Source organism: Empidonax traillii, unplaced genomic scaffold, assembly GCF_003031625.1.
Source record: "Empidonax traillii isolate 1590-97213 ecotype Southwest subspecies unplaced genomic scaffold, ASM303162v1 scaffold187:size1931383, whole genome shotgun sequence".
In the NCBI taxonomy this organism is placed as follows: domain Eukaryota; kingdom Metazoa; phylum Chordata; class Aves; order Passeriformes; family Tyrannidae; genus Empidonax; species Empidonax traillii.
In genome coordinates, this window is record NW_020955380.1 from 855,098 (window position 1) to 871,705 (window position 16,608).

A 16,608-nucleotide genomic window follows, 5' to 3' on the forward strand; every position below is an offset into this window, starting at 1 on the left:
GTTAGTGCCTCAGGAAAGTTCACCAACACAACAGCACCATCTGCTGCTAAATGTGTGTTTGGTAACACCCACTGAGGGTGAGTTACAGCTTCCACTGTGCAGTTGGACATTTCTATAATCTTGTAGAGTTGGTGTAAATGAAAAGTGACATCCAGAATCGTAGCTCTTGAGAGGGGTCTGTGTGCCTGGGGGCTGGACTTACCTTCACCCTAAGCTTGAAGGACAAAGTAAATCACTCCTTTGGTTACTGTGTGGTCCTTTCCCTGTGCTGTAAGGTAAGGAATAGCATGGGACTGACCAAACATTAGCAGTAACAACCATCTGTTCCTGGTTTAGATGGGCCATCTCGTTATTTGAGCAGGGCACACCAATTTCTGTAATTAACAACAGGCATCAGGGTGATGAACTTACTGTTGCGGTTTTAATTTCCCAAGCTGGTGTGGAGCAATGGAAGGGGTGTGGGTGGGCTGTGCCATGGATACAGCAGCATCTGGGCTGGCTCCATGAGAAGTAGGATGTGCAGAAAGGAATGGGTTTCGTTTCAGGCTACAAAAAATATTTTGGGGTTACTGTAAGGAACTCACTGTATTCATTATCTGAAGGCTTGCTGGCATTTGGGGACCCAGGAGGTGATTTTAGCGTGGCATCTGTTAAGACCTTTTCTGCTTGATCCAAATGCTACATTTCTGCAAAAATTGTATTCCTCAGGGCCTGGAAGGCCATCCCAGGACTTTCAGGCAGTGCTGCCATACCCATTAGTTGCAGAATCTCTTTCAATGAAAGACAGAGATTCATTTCTTTTGCTCCACTGCAGCATAAAATGAAGTGCCATCTCCTGCAGACAGATTAGAAGATTTTTGATGTTTTTGATTTATAATCCTTCTGTGAAAAAACATGTCTTTTTTTTTCCCTGTCTGCTGAAAGGGAAACATCCAAGTATTATCCTTCTTACTCCCCCATCAGTAAGATGTGCCCTAAAGCTCCTTCTCTGCTCTAAGTTTCTTAATGTAGGAGCAGCGATGGAGCCTCCCAAAATTTTCTCCATGACCGAGACAATCTACCTGTAATAAGGTGTCTGAGTCCAGGATTATAAAAGCAGCTGTTCTACCCACTTCTGTACTCCTGTAGGAAAATACCTGCTGTGTGCTGGCAGGAAGAACTAATCTTGAGGAATGAGGTCAGGGATTAGGACAGGCTCCCCAGAATGTGAGACTGGGCTTCTTGAGGCTTCCCTGGCAGCTGGTTCATAGCCAGAATTTTAGTTCCTCCTGGAATCCATGTTATAATCCCAGGTCAGGACAGAAGGTGTTGAAAATAAAGGAGAAGTTGTTCTAGCAATAAAGCATCAATAAAGATCTCTGCCTATGAAAGAGCTTTATAAACCCGGTTTTACCTCAGCCCTGAGAGAAAAGAGCCAGGCTGTTTGCTGATGAGCTTTCCTAGTTTGGTTTTTTTTTCTTTCCTTTTTGATAGTCTGAGGCAGACACCCCCAGAGCAGAGCTGAAAGACAGGCGAAAAAACATGCATCTAGTTTCTGATTCAGACCACTGTGTACATGACAGACTAAACTAAAGATCCTACAAGAAGCTTCTTTTCTTCTCTTTCATATCAAAATACTGCTCTGTAGAGCTGCTCTTTCCTTCTTTTAATATCACAGATGCAGTTTCTCTAGAACTTCCTGGGGGATTTAATAAGGTTGTTGCAACCGCCCAACCAGACAAAGCCGTGTCCTCACTTCAACCTGGCAATACAGAGGATTTTCTCCTTGGTGACATCTCTATAATGCACCCCAGAGTGGGGATTTCTCATAACAGCAGAAAAAATACACAGCAGAAAAATAGTGTAGCTGTTACCCAGGAGGAAACAAAGTTTCAGAAAAAACAAGTCACTAGCTTACAGCTGGTGGGGATCATTTCTTTATTATAGCTGGTGGGATTTCCATGAGATGTTGGTACCAAATCACATGCAAATCACTTTTGTGTATAAACAGACAGATACTCGTAACATTCAGGTATCACTCCTCGAAATATGCCATCCCTCAGACACATTTGATGACATCAGCTTTTCTAGCTCTCCAGATGAGAGCAAACTTAATCATTTCATTTTTGTTAAGAAATGAGACATCTGAAAGTGTGAAATGATTTTGGTCCCAGTTATTGAATTGCTACAGCATGGCGAACAGGCAGGGGAAATACCCAGTGGAATAGGCAGAATTAACCTGCTGTGTTAAAACAGTAGTGCTGCCCATCTGTAAAGCAGGTATCTGTGGCATCCAAGACATGATAAAATCAAGGACAAATTGCATGCTGGCTAAAATATAAAGCTTTTCCAGGTTAAGCCGCTGGTTAGAGGAAAGGAGCTGCTGCCCCAAAGCTTATTGCAAGAACGGGGCCTTAATGTTTGTTGTTTTCTCCTTTAAGCTATTTTTTATTTTGGGACAAGGCAGGCATAGCTGAGCTACCAAGTTCTCTCTTGAAATTAAGTTGTTTTGTGTTGGTGCTGTTGGGGACTTCTGGTAAAAATAGGATTAATGTTTAATTTACAGTTTTAGGGATTTTTGTGAAGATGAAAGAACTTTTGCTGTAGCGGGCTCTTAGCCTGTACTAGTACTGGTTTGGGGGTTTTGTAGCTTCAAAAAGCAAACATCAATAAATAAATAAAAACGTCTGTTTGAATGAAAAATGTCCTGGGGCTCGATGAGCTGCAGTGGGCCTGTCAGTGTGTCCTCCTTCAGCATCTCCAGAGGATGCTAATGCAGCTCCACCTGCCACGAGCACAAAGAGAAGCTGCAAGATCCAGAGAGTAATTCCCAGGGAGACTTAAAACTGGCATTTGAAAACAGACATTGTGGGAAATCCTCCTGGAGCCAGGCAGGGGAGAACTGCAGCCAAGGTGACCACACTGTGCTTGCTCACCCCTGTGATGTCAGAGGTGCTGGGTTAACCCAGGTGTTATCTCGGGATGTGCCTGGATCCAGCAGGCTTGTCCTTCCCTGGAGCTTGCCAGGGAAATTAGAATACCCTAAGCAGCTTAAGAGAAGGATATTGCACAGATAAATGTTCTCAGCTCTGTATAAACCACACATGGACTGCAAAGGCTGGGATTTGACTTCAGAGGGGGTTCCCAGCCCAGGTGTGCAGGTACACTCACCTGAGACACCACACAGGTCACTACAGCAAGCTGGTTTTCAGTTTGTGGTCATCCTTGTGTAGACTGAGGCTGTTTGATACTTGGGCTGCAGCTGGAAAAGCCTTTTTTTGAGTTTGTGGTGGATGAAATTAGCAGAGGGTTGGTCTCAGGCCTTATTAACCCTGATTCACACTGGGTTTTTAAGGTGTTTGCCCTGTTTAAACTTAGTACTGCTTGCTGGTAAAACAGTGAACTTGGCTAAGAGCAGATACAGACAATATCAAGTGGTGAACCCAAACAAGTTTTCCATCCCAGTAAGATACCCAGCAACTTGAATCATGTGTTTTGTATCCTCCCAGTTTAATTTTCCTCAGCAGGGAACTGTTGGTAACACACGTGTAGAACCAACTAACTTCATGCATCCCGTCTTATTCCCTCATCTTTCCTCCTTTCTTTCCACGTAAAGCTTATTTTGTAGAAACTCATTCTTGTAATAGTTCGAAAGAGTCGCAATTTCTTAATGAAATTCCTTACTTCTGACACACTCTGTAAAAAATAGCAACCCTTCAAGTAGACATCTGCTTGGAATTTTTGCAGTGTTTAATATTTCCCAGAATAGGGCCGTAAATCGCCTTCTGCCAGCTTCAATGTGCCAGCCATTGTAATTCCCGCTTGCTTTGGGGAGCCGTAGGCTTCAGGGTCAGAGTTCCATGGAAAGACCAAAACTGGTGCTGGGAGATCGGTGTGAGTGAATTTATTTCTCAAATTATAAAATGCAAGAGAGAGCGGAGAGATTTAGAAGGTTTCTGAAGGGTCTGCCCCCCTGCAACTGTGCACCGGGGAGAGAAATGTGGCTACCTGTTGCAAGGAGAAAGGAATTACCATCCAGGACAAACAGAACAGAAAATACAGGCTGGAGCCACGGGAAGGGAAATCAGAGCAAGCTGCTGACTGCAGAACTGTGTTATTGAAGGTTTGCGACCTGGGAGCTCAGTTACGTATCCATTTCTCTGAGACTGCCACAGTGGGAGGTGATGTGAAGCCTAAGAAGGCTGGAAGCCAAACCTGAAAAGAAAAGGTTGGAAATAGCTGTTTTCCTCAGGGATTTGATTAGCCCAGAATAGGTGAAGTGAATCAGGGGACCAGGCCCTCCAGCAGCTGAACTGCAGAAAGCCTGGAAGGGAAACCTGAGGCGGAATAGCAGTAGCATCACATCACATGGTGATGTACTGCAGATCCGCATCCTGCTAAGTTGAACTACTTTTTATTCCTTGGAGAAAGGGCTCATTAGCCCTTTTAATTATTTTCCTTACCGCTAGAACTCCAGATGCCATTATGTTATGTAAAATGACAAATGTATTTTTAACTTGTAAAGCATGTGAACTTTGAGTTCCTTCCAGTGATACGAACACAGCTCCGTTTCAATGCGTGACTCATCTTCACATGTAGAGGGAAAAAAACCTCAGCGTTTCACATCCCTGTAACCACAATTCGTGCACCGGCGATGAGCGACAGTTGCTGTGGGAACCACCACTTTTAAATGTCCTGACTGTGCCCCCGAAAGTGCCAAGAAATACTGACCGCGTGGAATTTAGTGGGAGCATTTAGTGACAGAACCCTTTCGGCTGAAGGATCATTGCCCGGTATCGCGCCTCGGTGCTTTGTTCACAGCAATAGCCCCTTTCAGACGGGTTTTGGAGCGAACGTGGCGATCCTTCCCAACCGGGGAAGGGGCCGGCGGTGCCACCGCGCGGGCGCGCTGCGGCTCCATCCCGCCCTCCTCCCGCTCCGGCGGGGCCGTTTACCCCCGTAAATTAATACCGTGCTTAAAATCACCTTAAAATCACCGCGGGGGCTGTTCCCCACCCCCGCGGGGAACCTGCAGCCGCGCATGAGGCAGCTCCCGCTCCCCGCTCAGCCCCCGCGGGCCGGGCCCGGCCGGGGCGAACCGGCGCTCCGGGGGGCTCGGGGCGGCCCTGAGGGCTCGGGCCGGGCCGGGCCGGGGCCGCCGCCCGCGGCTCAGGCGGCTCGGGCGGGAAGGCGGCGCGCACCTGGCCGGGGCGGCGGGGCGGGCCCAGGGAGAGCCCGCCTTCCTCACGCCGCTCCGGGAAGCCTCGGCTGGGGCCGCGCCGCCACAGCAGGTAAATCGTCCCCCGTGGCGGAGCTCCCCCCGCTCGGGTCCCCGCCGCCGTCACCCCCCGCCTCGCTCTCCTCGCTTCTCCTCAGGGCTTTCCCCCCCTCGGTGAGGGGGCTGCGGGAGCGGCCCCACTGCTCGTGGCTCAGTGTTAACGGGACTCCCGGTCCGGGGGCTCCCCCTCGGGGGCGCAGCGGGGCCCGCACCATCGGGCTGTGGGAGCCGCACCATCGCTGCCTCAGGTTTTGGGGGGCTTGGTGGCCCCTCGGCCACGGGCCGCCTGCTCCTCGCTCTGTGGGCCCAGGCGGTTGAAGCGCTGTCCCAGGGCTCGGTGCCTGCCCAGGCACTGCCGCTCTGGGGTTTAATCCAGCTGTTCGTGGTTCTCTTGCGTAATTTGGGAGTGTCAGGGTAAAGCAGAGGACCGCTGTGGGGATTTCTACATAAGACATTGAGACAACAAGTTGTTGATGCAGGTTTATAAGCTTAAGCTCCGTTCTGTTGTGCAGAGTTTAGCTAACAGTTTAGTCCAAGGCTCAGCAGTTGCTCAGTTTTGGTTGCAGTAAAAGCAGTGATTTATAAGTGCAGACCGATGGCTGTGTGTGTTGGAACTGGGGTGGCTGGTCTGTAAAGCCAAAGTGTGCTTTCCTGAGGTGAGCCTCCACTCCTGGTCTAGCACCTGGTCATGGTTACAAAAAGAGAGAAAAGTGCTGAGGTGGGAGAGCGTTAGTTGACCTCAGTTACTAACACTCGTTTACATTTTTACTCAGGACTAAATGGCGAGCAAATGGACTGTTTGATCGCTTGAGAGGAGGGACTCCGCTGAGGATACCCGACAGAGTCCCTGTGGGGTTTCTGTCAGCCCAGACTCTTCCCTGATATGGAACAAAGTGAAGGTGAACAGGAATCCCAGCCAGAGAGTCACGTGGAGAGCAAGAGCAGCGTGAAGTCCTTGCCTGGGGGACCGGCCCATGTCAAACTAGAGATTAAAAAACATGCAGTTACAGATGACTACAAACTGTCCAAACGGGTGCTAGGGTTAGGAATCAATGGCAAAGTACTGGAGTGTTTCAACAAGCAGACAGGCCAGAAATGTGCTTTGAAGGTATGTGCATTTTGTCTTTTTTTTCCTTATTTGTGGTGTGGAGGCCAGAGTTTACTCCCAAAGTCCTGTAAAAGCTACTTGTTCTGTTGCTTACTCTTCACTAAGAGTGGTGGGTGTAGAATCTGAATATGTGGAGACTTGCTGTTGCAACAGTGTAGTCCAAACTTGAGTCTCTTCCAGAATATTCTGTGTGAATTTCCAGAATAATGTTATCAGCTGTGAAATTCTCGTGTTCCTACTTAAAAGACAAAAACGCGGGGGAGAGAGCAGTGTCTTGGTGTGCTCCGGGAGAAAACTTGCTAGATTTTGAATGAACACATTATGCAATACTCACGAAGGAAACTATTTTGGATCTTGTGCAATGAATAGGCCTTAACTGGGAAATATGTAAATGTTCATTGATCTTCAGTCTTTCCTCCCTTTGAAGACTTTTCTTAAGGGGCATTTCTAGTTGTTTATTTATTCTCCTATTTTATTTTTGCAATCCATTTAGGGAAGGATATTTCCTGGGAAAGCACTGATTACACCAGTGTGGCAAATGAGTTTAGCAGATATTTATGGTGATAAGTGCCACTTAAATAAATGGAGCAATAACCATTCATTAGAGAACATAAAGCTTGCTTGCCTTTTGTTCTGCAGCTTTTAGACTTGAAGATTTCCCTGATGCTTTAAAACCACATCATTAGGAAAAAAAGAAGCCTAAATGAGAACCTGGATGGTTCGGTATGAGGAGACTAAAACCAGCTGAAGTGATTGTCATGGGAATTACTTAAGGATGTTTCAGATGCCTCGCTGGTGTTAATCTGGTTGGTTGGGATGTCTGGGAGGCTTTCAGGTACCCTTCCTTTGCTTAAAACTCACACTCCACATGTGCTGGGAGCAGGGCAGATCAACCAGTGGTGAGTTGGAAGGTCTGCCAGGGTCTGGAAATGGTCTTTTCCAAGAGAAGTGCTGTCCCCAACAAAGCCTTTGCACGTCGATAGGACAGGCTGGAAATATCTGGTAGCTTTGGGTATTGAAAAGATTTGTAACAGAGGAACTAGGAAAGCTTATAATACAATAACGTGGATTAATTCCCATGTTTCCAACACTCTCATGTACTTTATCACACTCTTTTGTGTTGGCTTCACGCAGCTGACTCACTGAAGTTTGTCATGGGGAAACTGGAGGTTTTGACAAACATGGAATACTGGATGTTTGTGCCTGGATAAGGGAGTGTCGGGTTTGTGCAACTCTGAGCTGATCCATTAATCAGATCCTTCTGGAGTGCTATCAACATTTATTTCTATACTTAGTATACTGTGATGAAGGATAATAGTTAATCCTGAAGCTGATCTGCTGTTTCTGAGGAGTTCAGCAGCTTTGGTGCTGATTAGAGATCATTCATACTTCAAAGGGCTGGAAGCATTTTAAAACACAAGTTGCCATTCCAGAGCACAATCCAGTGGTAACAAATATGTTCCAGAGCAAACTTTATAGCTCTTGAATCAAGTAGGAAATGTATTCCCATGGATACTAGTATCTGTAAAATATTCTTTTATTTCAGCCCTCAGAGGTGGGGAGAGGGAGAAGAGAATGAAAATTGCTGTGGCCCTCATAGAAGGTCTTCTGCTCGATGGGGAGCAGGAACCTGTGGTAGAGTCTCTAATACCTGTTTCTATTTAGCACTGATTGAGTTGGCTGATTTTTCTTTTTTCAGAACTTCTAAAATATATCAAGGACCAAAATACCACTTCCCCTTCCCCAGTCATTGTATGTCAGTGGTGGCTGATGTGTCACTGAAATGACCCTGGGTAGTGTTTGTCATCCTCTCTCCAGCCCAGCTGTGGAACGTGTGCACTTCTCTTCTGGAAAGGACAGAACTGTGACAGAAATATTAAGATGTTTATGAGCTCTCTAGGGATTTTAAATGGCAGATAATGGTTTGCTGCTTGCATATGTGTATTTCTCATCATTATAGGTTTAAGTGCTGAATAAAAAGGTAAATATGCAATTAAGTAAAACTGCAGCCCAGAGAGGATCTGCTGTTCTCTCCAAGATGGTCTAATGAGAAGATTGCCCAACAAGGAGGCATAAAAACTGTGCTTGGTTAATTGATAAAGAAGATATTTTCCTAGACCTGAAGGATGAAAATATTCAGAGGAAGTTTTTCCATTGTTTCTTGTGAAAGCTGGACTCGGCCACACGAGTCCCAGACTCGCTCCAGACGAGACTCAGGGCAGTTTCATCCAGTCAAAGCAGTTATGGAAAAGGGACAAGAAACTTGGAGGAAAAAAGTGTTCAGAAACAGCTTCAGAGCAGAATTCTCTGTTTAGGGGCAACAGGGCCTTGCCAGTGCTCGTTCTTCTCAGGTGTGATGGTGGGGTTATCATTCACGTACAGGAATAGAAAGTGGAGGCTGATGAAGCTGTCACTGAACAAACCCAACTGGTATGACAGGTAAAGAGAAATGGAAAGACTGAACTGCAAGTTGAACAGAAAAAGAAGGGATGCTGGGTGGATTTTTTTCTGGAGGTTGGTTGTGCATTATCCATTGAGATCTGTGTATATTTGTGGACAAACACTTCAGGTGTGAGTGTGCTCATGGTTACCTGCTCCTGGGAAGGATGAACCTCTCTCCTGCTGCTGAAGATGAAGTGTAATAGGCTGCTGCCCTTCACACCAAACTTGCCCATTAAAGCAGCTCCTGACTGGGCAGATGGCACTGCTTTCTGCCTGCAGGTTTCCTTTTAAATGGGAACACAGCCAGCACAGCCAGGATCTGGACAGAAATTACTCAATGGAAGGAATTTTAGCAGAGGTACTCAAGAGGAAAGGGCTCAGGCAGGCAAAAATATTCATCCCCAGAGCCCTGTGTCAGTCAAGCACCACATCCTGCAACTGGGAGGTCCCTGTTGTCGTCGTCAGTCCATGTCTATAATTGCAACTAGTTAGAATTTCACTAATCATTTTAGAGTGGAAAAACACAAGACATCCTCTCAGAGATCCTGCAGGGCTTTGGTAATTTTCCTAAAGTACTGTGTGGCTGGTTTACTCTGCTTGGCATTGTGATTTGCTACCCAGTTTTACAATGTGCTGTCAGCTTTGTCTCTGTCAAATTGAAATGCCACACACATTGCTGCCCTGCTCCAGAAAATCTCATCTGGTCACCCACTTAGACACATAATGACATTTTGGCTGAACAGCACTGTTTCCAAATAGTGAGAACACAGGGATTTAGAAAAGTAGAAGCATAAACAAAACTGCTGTGCAGGACTGTGGCCTTCTAGAAGGCAACTGTGTTTTGGTCTCTGTCTCCCTTACAGATAGAAAGCCTTCTCAGATCTCTTTCCACAGCAGATCCAGAAATAGCAGTCAAGTGAAGTCTAGTCACTCCTCTATTTTTGTCTCCTCTTTGCCAGCCTGCCCCCTTCTGTTCACTCTGCCTTTTGGGGCTAAAATTTCACCTCCACTTCTTTAACACTGACATCACCCTGAGTGTTCTCTGCTGGTTTTTGCACTCCTCACTGCTTTTATGGAGAGGAGGAGACCGAAATAACTGACTACCTGTGAGGATAAATGTGAACTCCTGGGACTTGCCTTCCATTAAAAAAAACCACCAACCTACAGCTCCTTGTTCTTTCTTTCCTTCTCCCTCACTTCTTTTTCTTTTTTGGCACCAATTCCTGCTAAGTGGTGTCAAAATAGTATTTCAGTGCATTTGATGATCTACTTTGGTTTTGTGCAGTGTGGTAGAAGGGGTAGAAAGAGCTGGGAGGAGGACTAGAGAGCTAGAGAGCCTTCTGGGGGGTACTGGGACTTCTCTGCATCTGCAGCTTCAGGAATTCGGTGGATGTTTCAGGATGTAAAACCTTGCGCCGTACTGCTCATCTTCAGTAAATAAGATGGTACTTCTTTCCAGGAGAAAAAGAAGGACAAGTCAGGCATAGCAGGGAAACAAAGACCCTTGGAACTTCAGGAAAGCAAAGTATGTTGGTTATGAGCGTGTGGGTACTTCTGGTGTGAATAACTCCTGGATCACAGGAGAGCAATGGGACAGTGCTTCTCCCTTAAGCACTGTGTGCTGCAAGTGCCTTTCAGTCACCTGAGACTCTCCATGGAACATGAAGGTTGGAAAAGACCTTAAAGATCATTAAATCCAGCCGTTACCCCAGCACTGCCCCATGTCCCCACGCGCCACATGTGCACACAGGCCTTATCCTCTAGAATAAATAGGGAGTTAAGCCATCACCCGCCTCATGGAAAATGTCTTTTGTTGCAAAGTGCCAACAGAAAAGTGTGTGTAACCCGCTGATTTGAAGGCAAATAGGCAAAGCCCAAATGTTAAATACAGCAAAAAGCAAACACAAAACTGAACGCGCTCCTTGCCTTTTAGGTTTGAAGAGTGTTTGGTGAGTGACAGAAATTGTAGAGTAGGAGGCTCTACTGTACCTGTAACACCATTAGCATAACTTTCTTCTCAGAAGCAAGGAGAGCAGGTAATGGAGAAAGACATTTTGCCAAACAACTCCTTCCTGGAATGGTTCTTGGGACTCACACAAAGGATTATAGAGGGAATGTTGTTTTACCTTCCACAGTGGAGTCGCTGTGGGCAAAGATAGGCATTCTGCCTCAGCCTAATTTCCTTTAGTCTGGAGCTGTGTCTGCCTTTCACTCAGCTGTAATGTTCCTGATTACATTAAATAATTGTGCATGACAAAAGCTAACGGTGGGATGGTCTGTTTGCAGTTAGCACACCCTGAAGCGGGGTCATGATTGCTCACAGCCAGGACACTGTGCAGTCCAACGTATTTATTTTGCAAGTTATCCAAAAAACTGGTGCTTGTAAAGTACCCTGTTTGCTGCCTGAAATAAGATGATGATGATGATGAAGGAAAATGATGCAGCAGCAGGGAAGGCAATGCATACAGTGAGAGTGAAGGTTATTTTAGGCTGATGATTGTAGAACAGGAAATGTTAACAGTCTTCCTAGATGCTATAGATTGCATTCTTAGAGAAGAAGAAAATTATGCCAGATTAGGGATGAAACATTTCAACATTTTTGGAATAAGGAAAAATATTACTGTGCTAAGCTTTGAACTGTGTTGAGAATATGGGGAACCAAGTTCAATGCAAGGTTTTGTGCAGGGTGAAGGAGCTCTTCCTTTACTGGAATGACTGCATGTTCCTGGAGGAAATTAGCACTTTCTAGTGAAGTATTTTGTAGTTCCCTCTTACCTGCCATGTTTCCTGCAGCCTATTTATATTGGTTTATCTCATGCTACGGTAAATTCAGTGTCAGTGACACGGCTTAGTGGGAGTAATGAAGTCAGGGAGCTGTGTGCTGTAGATCAAAGCTGGATACACACAAAGTGGAATGAAGATGAGTTAAGAAGAGTTCTGGTTCAATGGCAGCCCTGGGTACGGAGGAGTGCCTAAAATATGGAATAGCAAGAGACTGGTCCTTGAATTTTATCCTTCAGTGCCAGTCTTGGTAACTATTACGTAAATATGCATAAAATACCTAAAATAACTTCCAGTCGATTAAAAAGTGGGTCGTTTCTACTGCTACAAGAATTGTTTTTAAACCAGTGAGTCATTCAAGACCAGAGTCTTCGAGCGCTTGGTATTTATTTGGGCCAGACTGGCACCTTTCAAAGTGTCAATTGGACTAGTTAATTTTTAAAAAATGGGCTTTATCAGTTTACTTTGAAGATCTGACATTCTTGACCGGTCTTCCCTTTACTTGAAATACAGCAAATAATTTAAAAAATAAAACGATGGGCTTGGTTTGAAATAATGAACCCACATGTAACAAATTTTCACTTGTTTCAGTGGCAGTTCATTAAGCCTAAAAAGTGCAAACAGAAAGGCAAATGCTATAAGCCACTAAGCCAGCTCGAAAAAGCAAAACTATTTTGATGCTACTTAGCACCTTCTGTGCTCTCCCCCAGTCTATCAGCAAGCTGGCACAAGTTCCACCCTGACTTGTGTAGCAGCAAAGCTCGGCAAGATCAAGGCGTGTTCCCCCCCCCCCCTTCCCAGGTTCAAAGATCTGAGCAACTGTTACAGATAAAGAGTCTCATTTCAGCTGCAAGGGAGGTGCTGAAAGGCAGAGCACGTGTGTGTGGTCAGGCAGCACTGATTGCTCGACACCCTCCTCAGGCTGGAAGACCTTTCTCTTTGCTGCCTCCTCCTCCCTTTCCTGCCTAAATCCTGCTGTTCCATTTAGCTCAAGTCAAACCTCGCTGGTTTGGGCTGGCTGGGAGTCTGGTTACAGGTAACTGGATTTTGCAAATCAGCTTTAGTGCAGAGGAGCAACTGCAAGAATTTTCGAGTTAATTTACCAGGCAAGTGTTGTTCAGCCTCGTTTACTTATGGGAGATGCCCGGACTGGAAAAACCTGATACCATCTTTTAGAATTTGGGGAGAATCGGGAACACACCTGAGTATCACGGCTCACACACATCTTGTTTCCCTCACTGATCTCAGAATAAACATCTTCTCGCGGTAGCTTGTGCCGGTTAGGTTTCAACAGAAAACACAGATTATGTTCATGCTGTGATGAATTCCTGGGAAGCATTGGGAAGGAAGATGTCACCGTCATTGGGAGCAACAGCCAGTGTGGCTTTAAGAAAGTTAATAGATCAGTCTCTTGCATATAAGAACTGTTCTGTCTTAATCTCTTCACTGCATGCAGTGAAAAAAGTTACAGTCATTGACATATTTACATCATGCAGCGTTTTGCATCCCTAAATGCTTTTGTGGTTGCTGTTTGTCTGACCCTGTAAAAGTTCCCGTTTCTCCTTGGATGTTCATGTTTCCTTGGTTTGGAGTTTTTCCGTGACAAAACGTGTCTTGAGAACACCAGATTTTAGGATGGGGTGTGATGTTGTGATAGCAGCAGCACAGCTGCCTGCAGAGGTGTCCAGAGAAGCTGCTGGAACTCTGTGTGGCTCTTGCAGTGTCAGAGGACACAGTGACATTCCTGGAAAGGGAAGTGGCAGAGACGTGGCCGGTGCTGGAGGTGGAGAGTGGAGGAGCTGCTTAATTAACTGGAAAACCGTGAGAACGTCTTCCCGTCCTCTCCAGTGAAAGCTGGTGTGGTCTGTGTGGATTAGGGTGTATAAACTGCACGGATTGGGGTATTTTACACAGACTTCCTAAGTACTTAAGATGATTCAAAGCTCCGTAAATGAGATTAAGCTGTAACGCTCCAGCATTTTAATACCTTGGGAGTGAAGGGGGAGACAAGTCTTGCTCAGCATGTAAATCATGCCTGGCCTCCTAGTTCCTGAATCTTTGTCATACCTGGCATTTTGCTCTGGAGCGTTCGTGGCCTGTTTTAAGAGAAAAAAAACCCAAATATTAAATTTGTGTAAAATAATTTTTCCTCCAGAAAACTCTGCTTGCTGAATTTACTTTCAGGGCCTCCAGACAATCTCCCCTGGATGTGCCATCTTTATGAGTAATTTCAGATGGTCTGGCTAACGAGCCCATCTTATTAAAGCTGTGCTGTTCACAGATCTTAAGTCTTGCCAGTTTAAACTCTGGCTCTTCTCCATGGGCTTTTTCCCAGGATTTTTTTTTTTTTTTTTTTTTTGTGGAATACTCTCTTAAGTACATTGGCAGTCCAAGTAACAGGCCCTAAGGCAGCTCCTGGGATTTGAGTCAGCAAGGGCCGAGGACAGATTTATTAAGCCCATTGAAAGGGGAGAAATCAGGAAAAAACCTTGTTTATGTTTTTTTTGGACAGTGCTTGTGAAATCTGTGAACCCTGGGAAGGGCAGGGTGTGGAGCGCCCGGTGCTCCTCATGCTTAGTGGAGAGGTGGAGTTTTGGCTGGGGTGTTCTGCCCAGGTGTGACTCAGCCGGGCCTTGGGAAAGCTCTCCAGTGGTGATTTGTACCAGCAGTTGGCTCCTGTTGTACGGCGGGGTGGGGTTGGGCTTCGTTTTGTATTCAGAGGAGAGCGGTTCCAAACTGCGTAGGGAGCAGCTGCCTTGCACACCTGTGTTCTGCAGGGGACTCCTTAGCGGTGGATCTACCGTGTTATTTCAGGGATGAAGTGCCCTTAAAATCCATTTGCAGTGTCTCAAGGCCTGGCATTTGGCCCTGCTGCCATAGCTGTCCGTGTGCTCCTTGCCTGTTGTTCTAGCAGTGAGAAATCCTATCCTTTACTTGCTTAATTTTTAACCAAAAATGTATTTCTTTTGCGTGTAGGGGATTAATTTCTCTCAGGGCCTTGTTCCCTTTTCCCACGTGTTGCTTTTAGTCAATGTGGCTTTGTCAGGAGCAGTCTGGTTGCCACAGCAACGAGTTGTCGGCACCAAGGATGTCAGAGCTCCAAGGTAGGGAGGGAAAGGGGCTGCGATTCTGGCTCAGCTGCCGTGCCACGGTAGCGGCCCTTGCTGCGGCCACACTACAGCACAACGTCCCCATTGTCTTCCTGAAGAGTGAAAGCCTTTCATTTTGTTCTACTCTTCCCTTTCCAATCAATTTACAGTCAAAATTTGACACTTGGGAGGCTGACGGGGCTTGATGGTTCCTTGATGCTTAGAAGCTTCCTGTTCTTTCAAGCCCTGTCTCTGTTCTAAGCTCTGTCCTCTGCTTTTTAAAGAGCTTTTCTGTGTCAGAGTAGCCCTTGCACGCAGGCAGACCCCGCAGCAGTGAGTTTGAGATAAAGGGGAGCAGAGCACTGTTCTTTCTGCCCCGTGTTCAGTGTCTGCCTGTGAACGATAACAAGGGAAATGATCGGTGCTTTCACCTTGCCCAGTAAGGCGAAACTGGCTCCAGTGAAACCTGCCTGGCTGGGTTTTCAGAGGCACCCACCCCCTTAGGGTGGGAACTAAGCCTTCCTTCTATTGACCTTGGAAATTCGCGTTATCTAAAAGGGTTTTCTAATACACAGTTAACCTGTGAAATTCATTGCCCCGGGAGCTGAGAGGTGCCGATGCTGAGAAGATCTTGAGATGAAACAGCGCTTCTCTTGAGTGTTTCAGGTGTGAAGAACCCCCCTGTATTTTCTACATACTGTACAAATTTGGCTGGGATCTTCTAGATCCCGTTGTTACAACTGGTAATTACAAAACTGTCAGGATAAATAATGAAACTTTCTGAGCTTCAGAAGGCACCTTATTGCTTCTCTCGTGTTGAGGGCACTGCTGCTGCAGGGGTAAAAGATTTGCTAAGCAGGGGGAGGTGGAGCTCTGCAGGTGGCTGTAGCTCTGGGTAATGCCCATCCCTTGCACAGTAGTTCCACCTAAGGGTGTGTCTTCCCGGGCAAGTTCTTCTTGTCTAAACTGGGGTGTAAACGTTAGTGGAATAGATTTTTCACAACAGGTGTTCATATTTAGAACCCTTTTTCTTTTTCCTCTTGTGAAGGGCAGGGCAGGAAGGCATTTTGTGAGACTTGGCCCATGGAAATGCAAACAGTGTGATGTAATTGCAACTTCTTTCCAGGCACATTCTGTTGCTTATTTTCACCTTTAATATGGATTATAGTGAAAACCAACTGCTAAAGACAGTTAAAATGAGAAGCTGAAAAGTTAGAGACATGGTTAGTGGTTTAAACTGGCCGTAATACGTGATTAAATCGTGCACCCCAATGCAGATATGATTTTAATTCAGTTTCTGGATGTCTATCCATGACTTTTAAAAACTAAACTTTGCATCTGTAACATGGAGTAGAATCACAAACCACTTTTGGTAGCTGGTTGTGTTCTTATTCTTTATTCCAGTCACTTTTCTTAACAAGTATCTGGCTCTGCATCGGAGTTCATGGTACACATCTCATACTTAAAAAAGGTCAAAATATGTGGATAGCTGTTTTGGCTACTGGATTTAGGTGCTTTTCCAGGTTTATCATGTTCAGCTGTGTGGGGTTTCAGTTGACTTTATGTTTGGAAACCTACAAAGCAGCATCCAAGATTGCCCCAGAGCGCAGGGACACACAGACTGCTGAGGTGAGGGGGGTGCGTGGGGAAAGACCGTTTAAAAGTTGTCTCAGTTCTGGTGGATTGGCATCGAGTGGAATTTTCCTCCAGTCTCTCAGCGCTATAATAACTTCTTCCTGGTGCTGATTAAAGGCCTCTTGAAGTTGGAAGGAGTGTGAGAGTGACTTTCACTTCCACTTGCGTTCCAGAAGCACTGACAGCCGGGATGGCTCTGTCGTGCCAGGTGTGGCTGCCGTGGCCTGGGCTGGGCCTGTTTGCCTGTGACAATTGAAAAATGGAACATCACTCTCAAGATGTACAAAAGCTGACCC

At 45.9% G+C, this 16,608-nt stretch overlaps 1 protein-coding gene across 1 annotated transcript in view; it reads left to right on the top strand.

Annotated features, from left to right (window-relative positions):
* The first annotated feature begins 5,920 nt into the window (after positions 1-5,920).
* Positions 5,921-16,608, top strand: part of MAPKAPK3 (mitogen-activated protein kinase-activated protein kinase 3) — a 46,090-nt gene continuing 35,402 nt past the window's right edge. Inside the window, exon 1 of the mRNA XM_027886476.1 lies at positions 5,921-6,365. Coding sequence (XP_027742277.1) covers positions 6,141-6,365 — 225 coding nt within the window. The 5' untranslated portion in view covers positions 5,921-6,140. The remainder of the gene's footprint in view (positions 6,366-16,608) is intronic.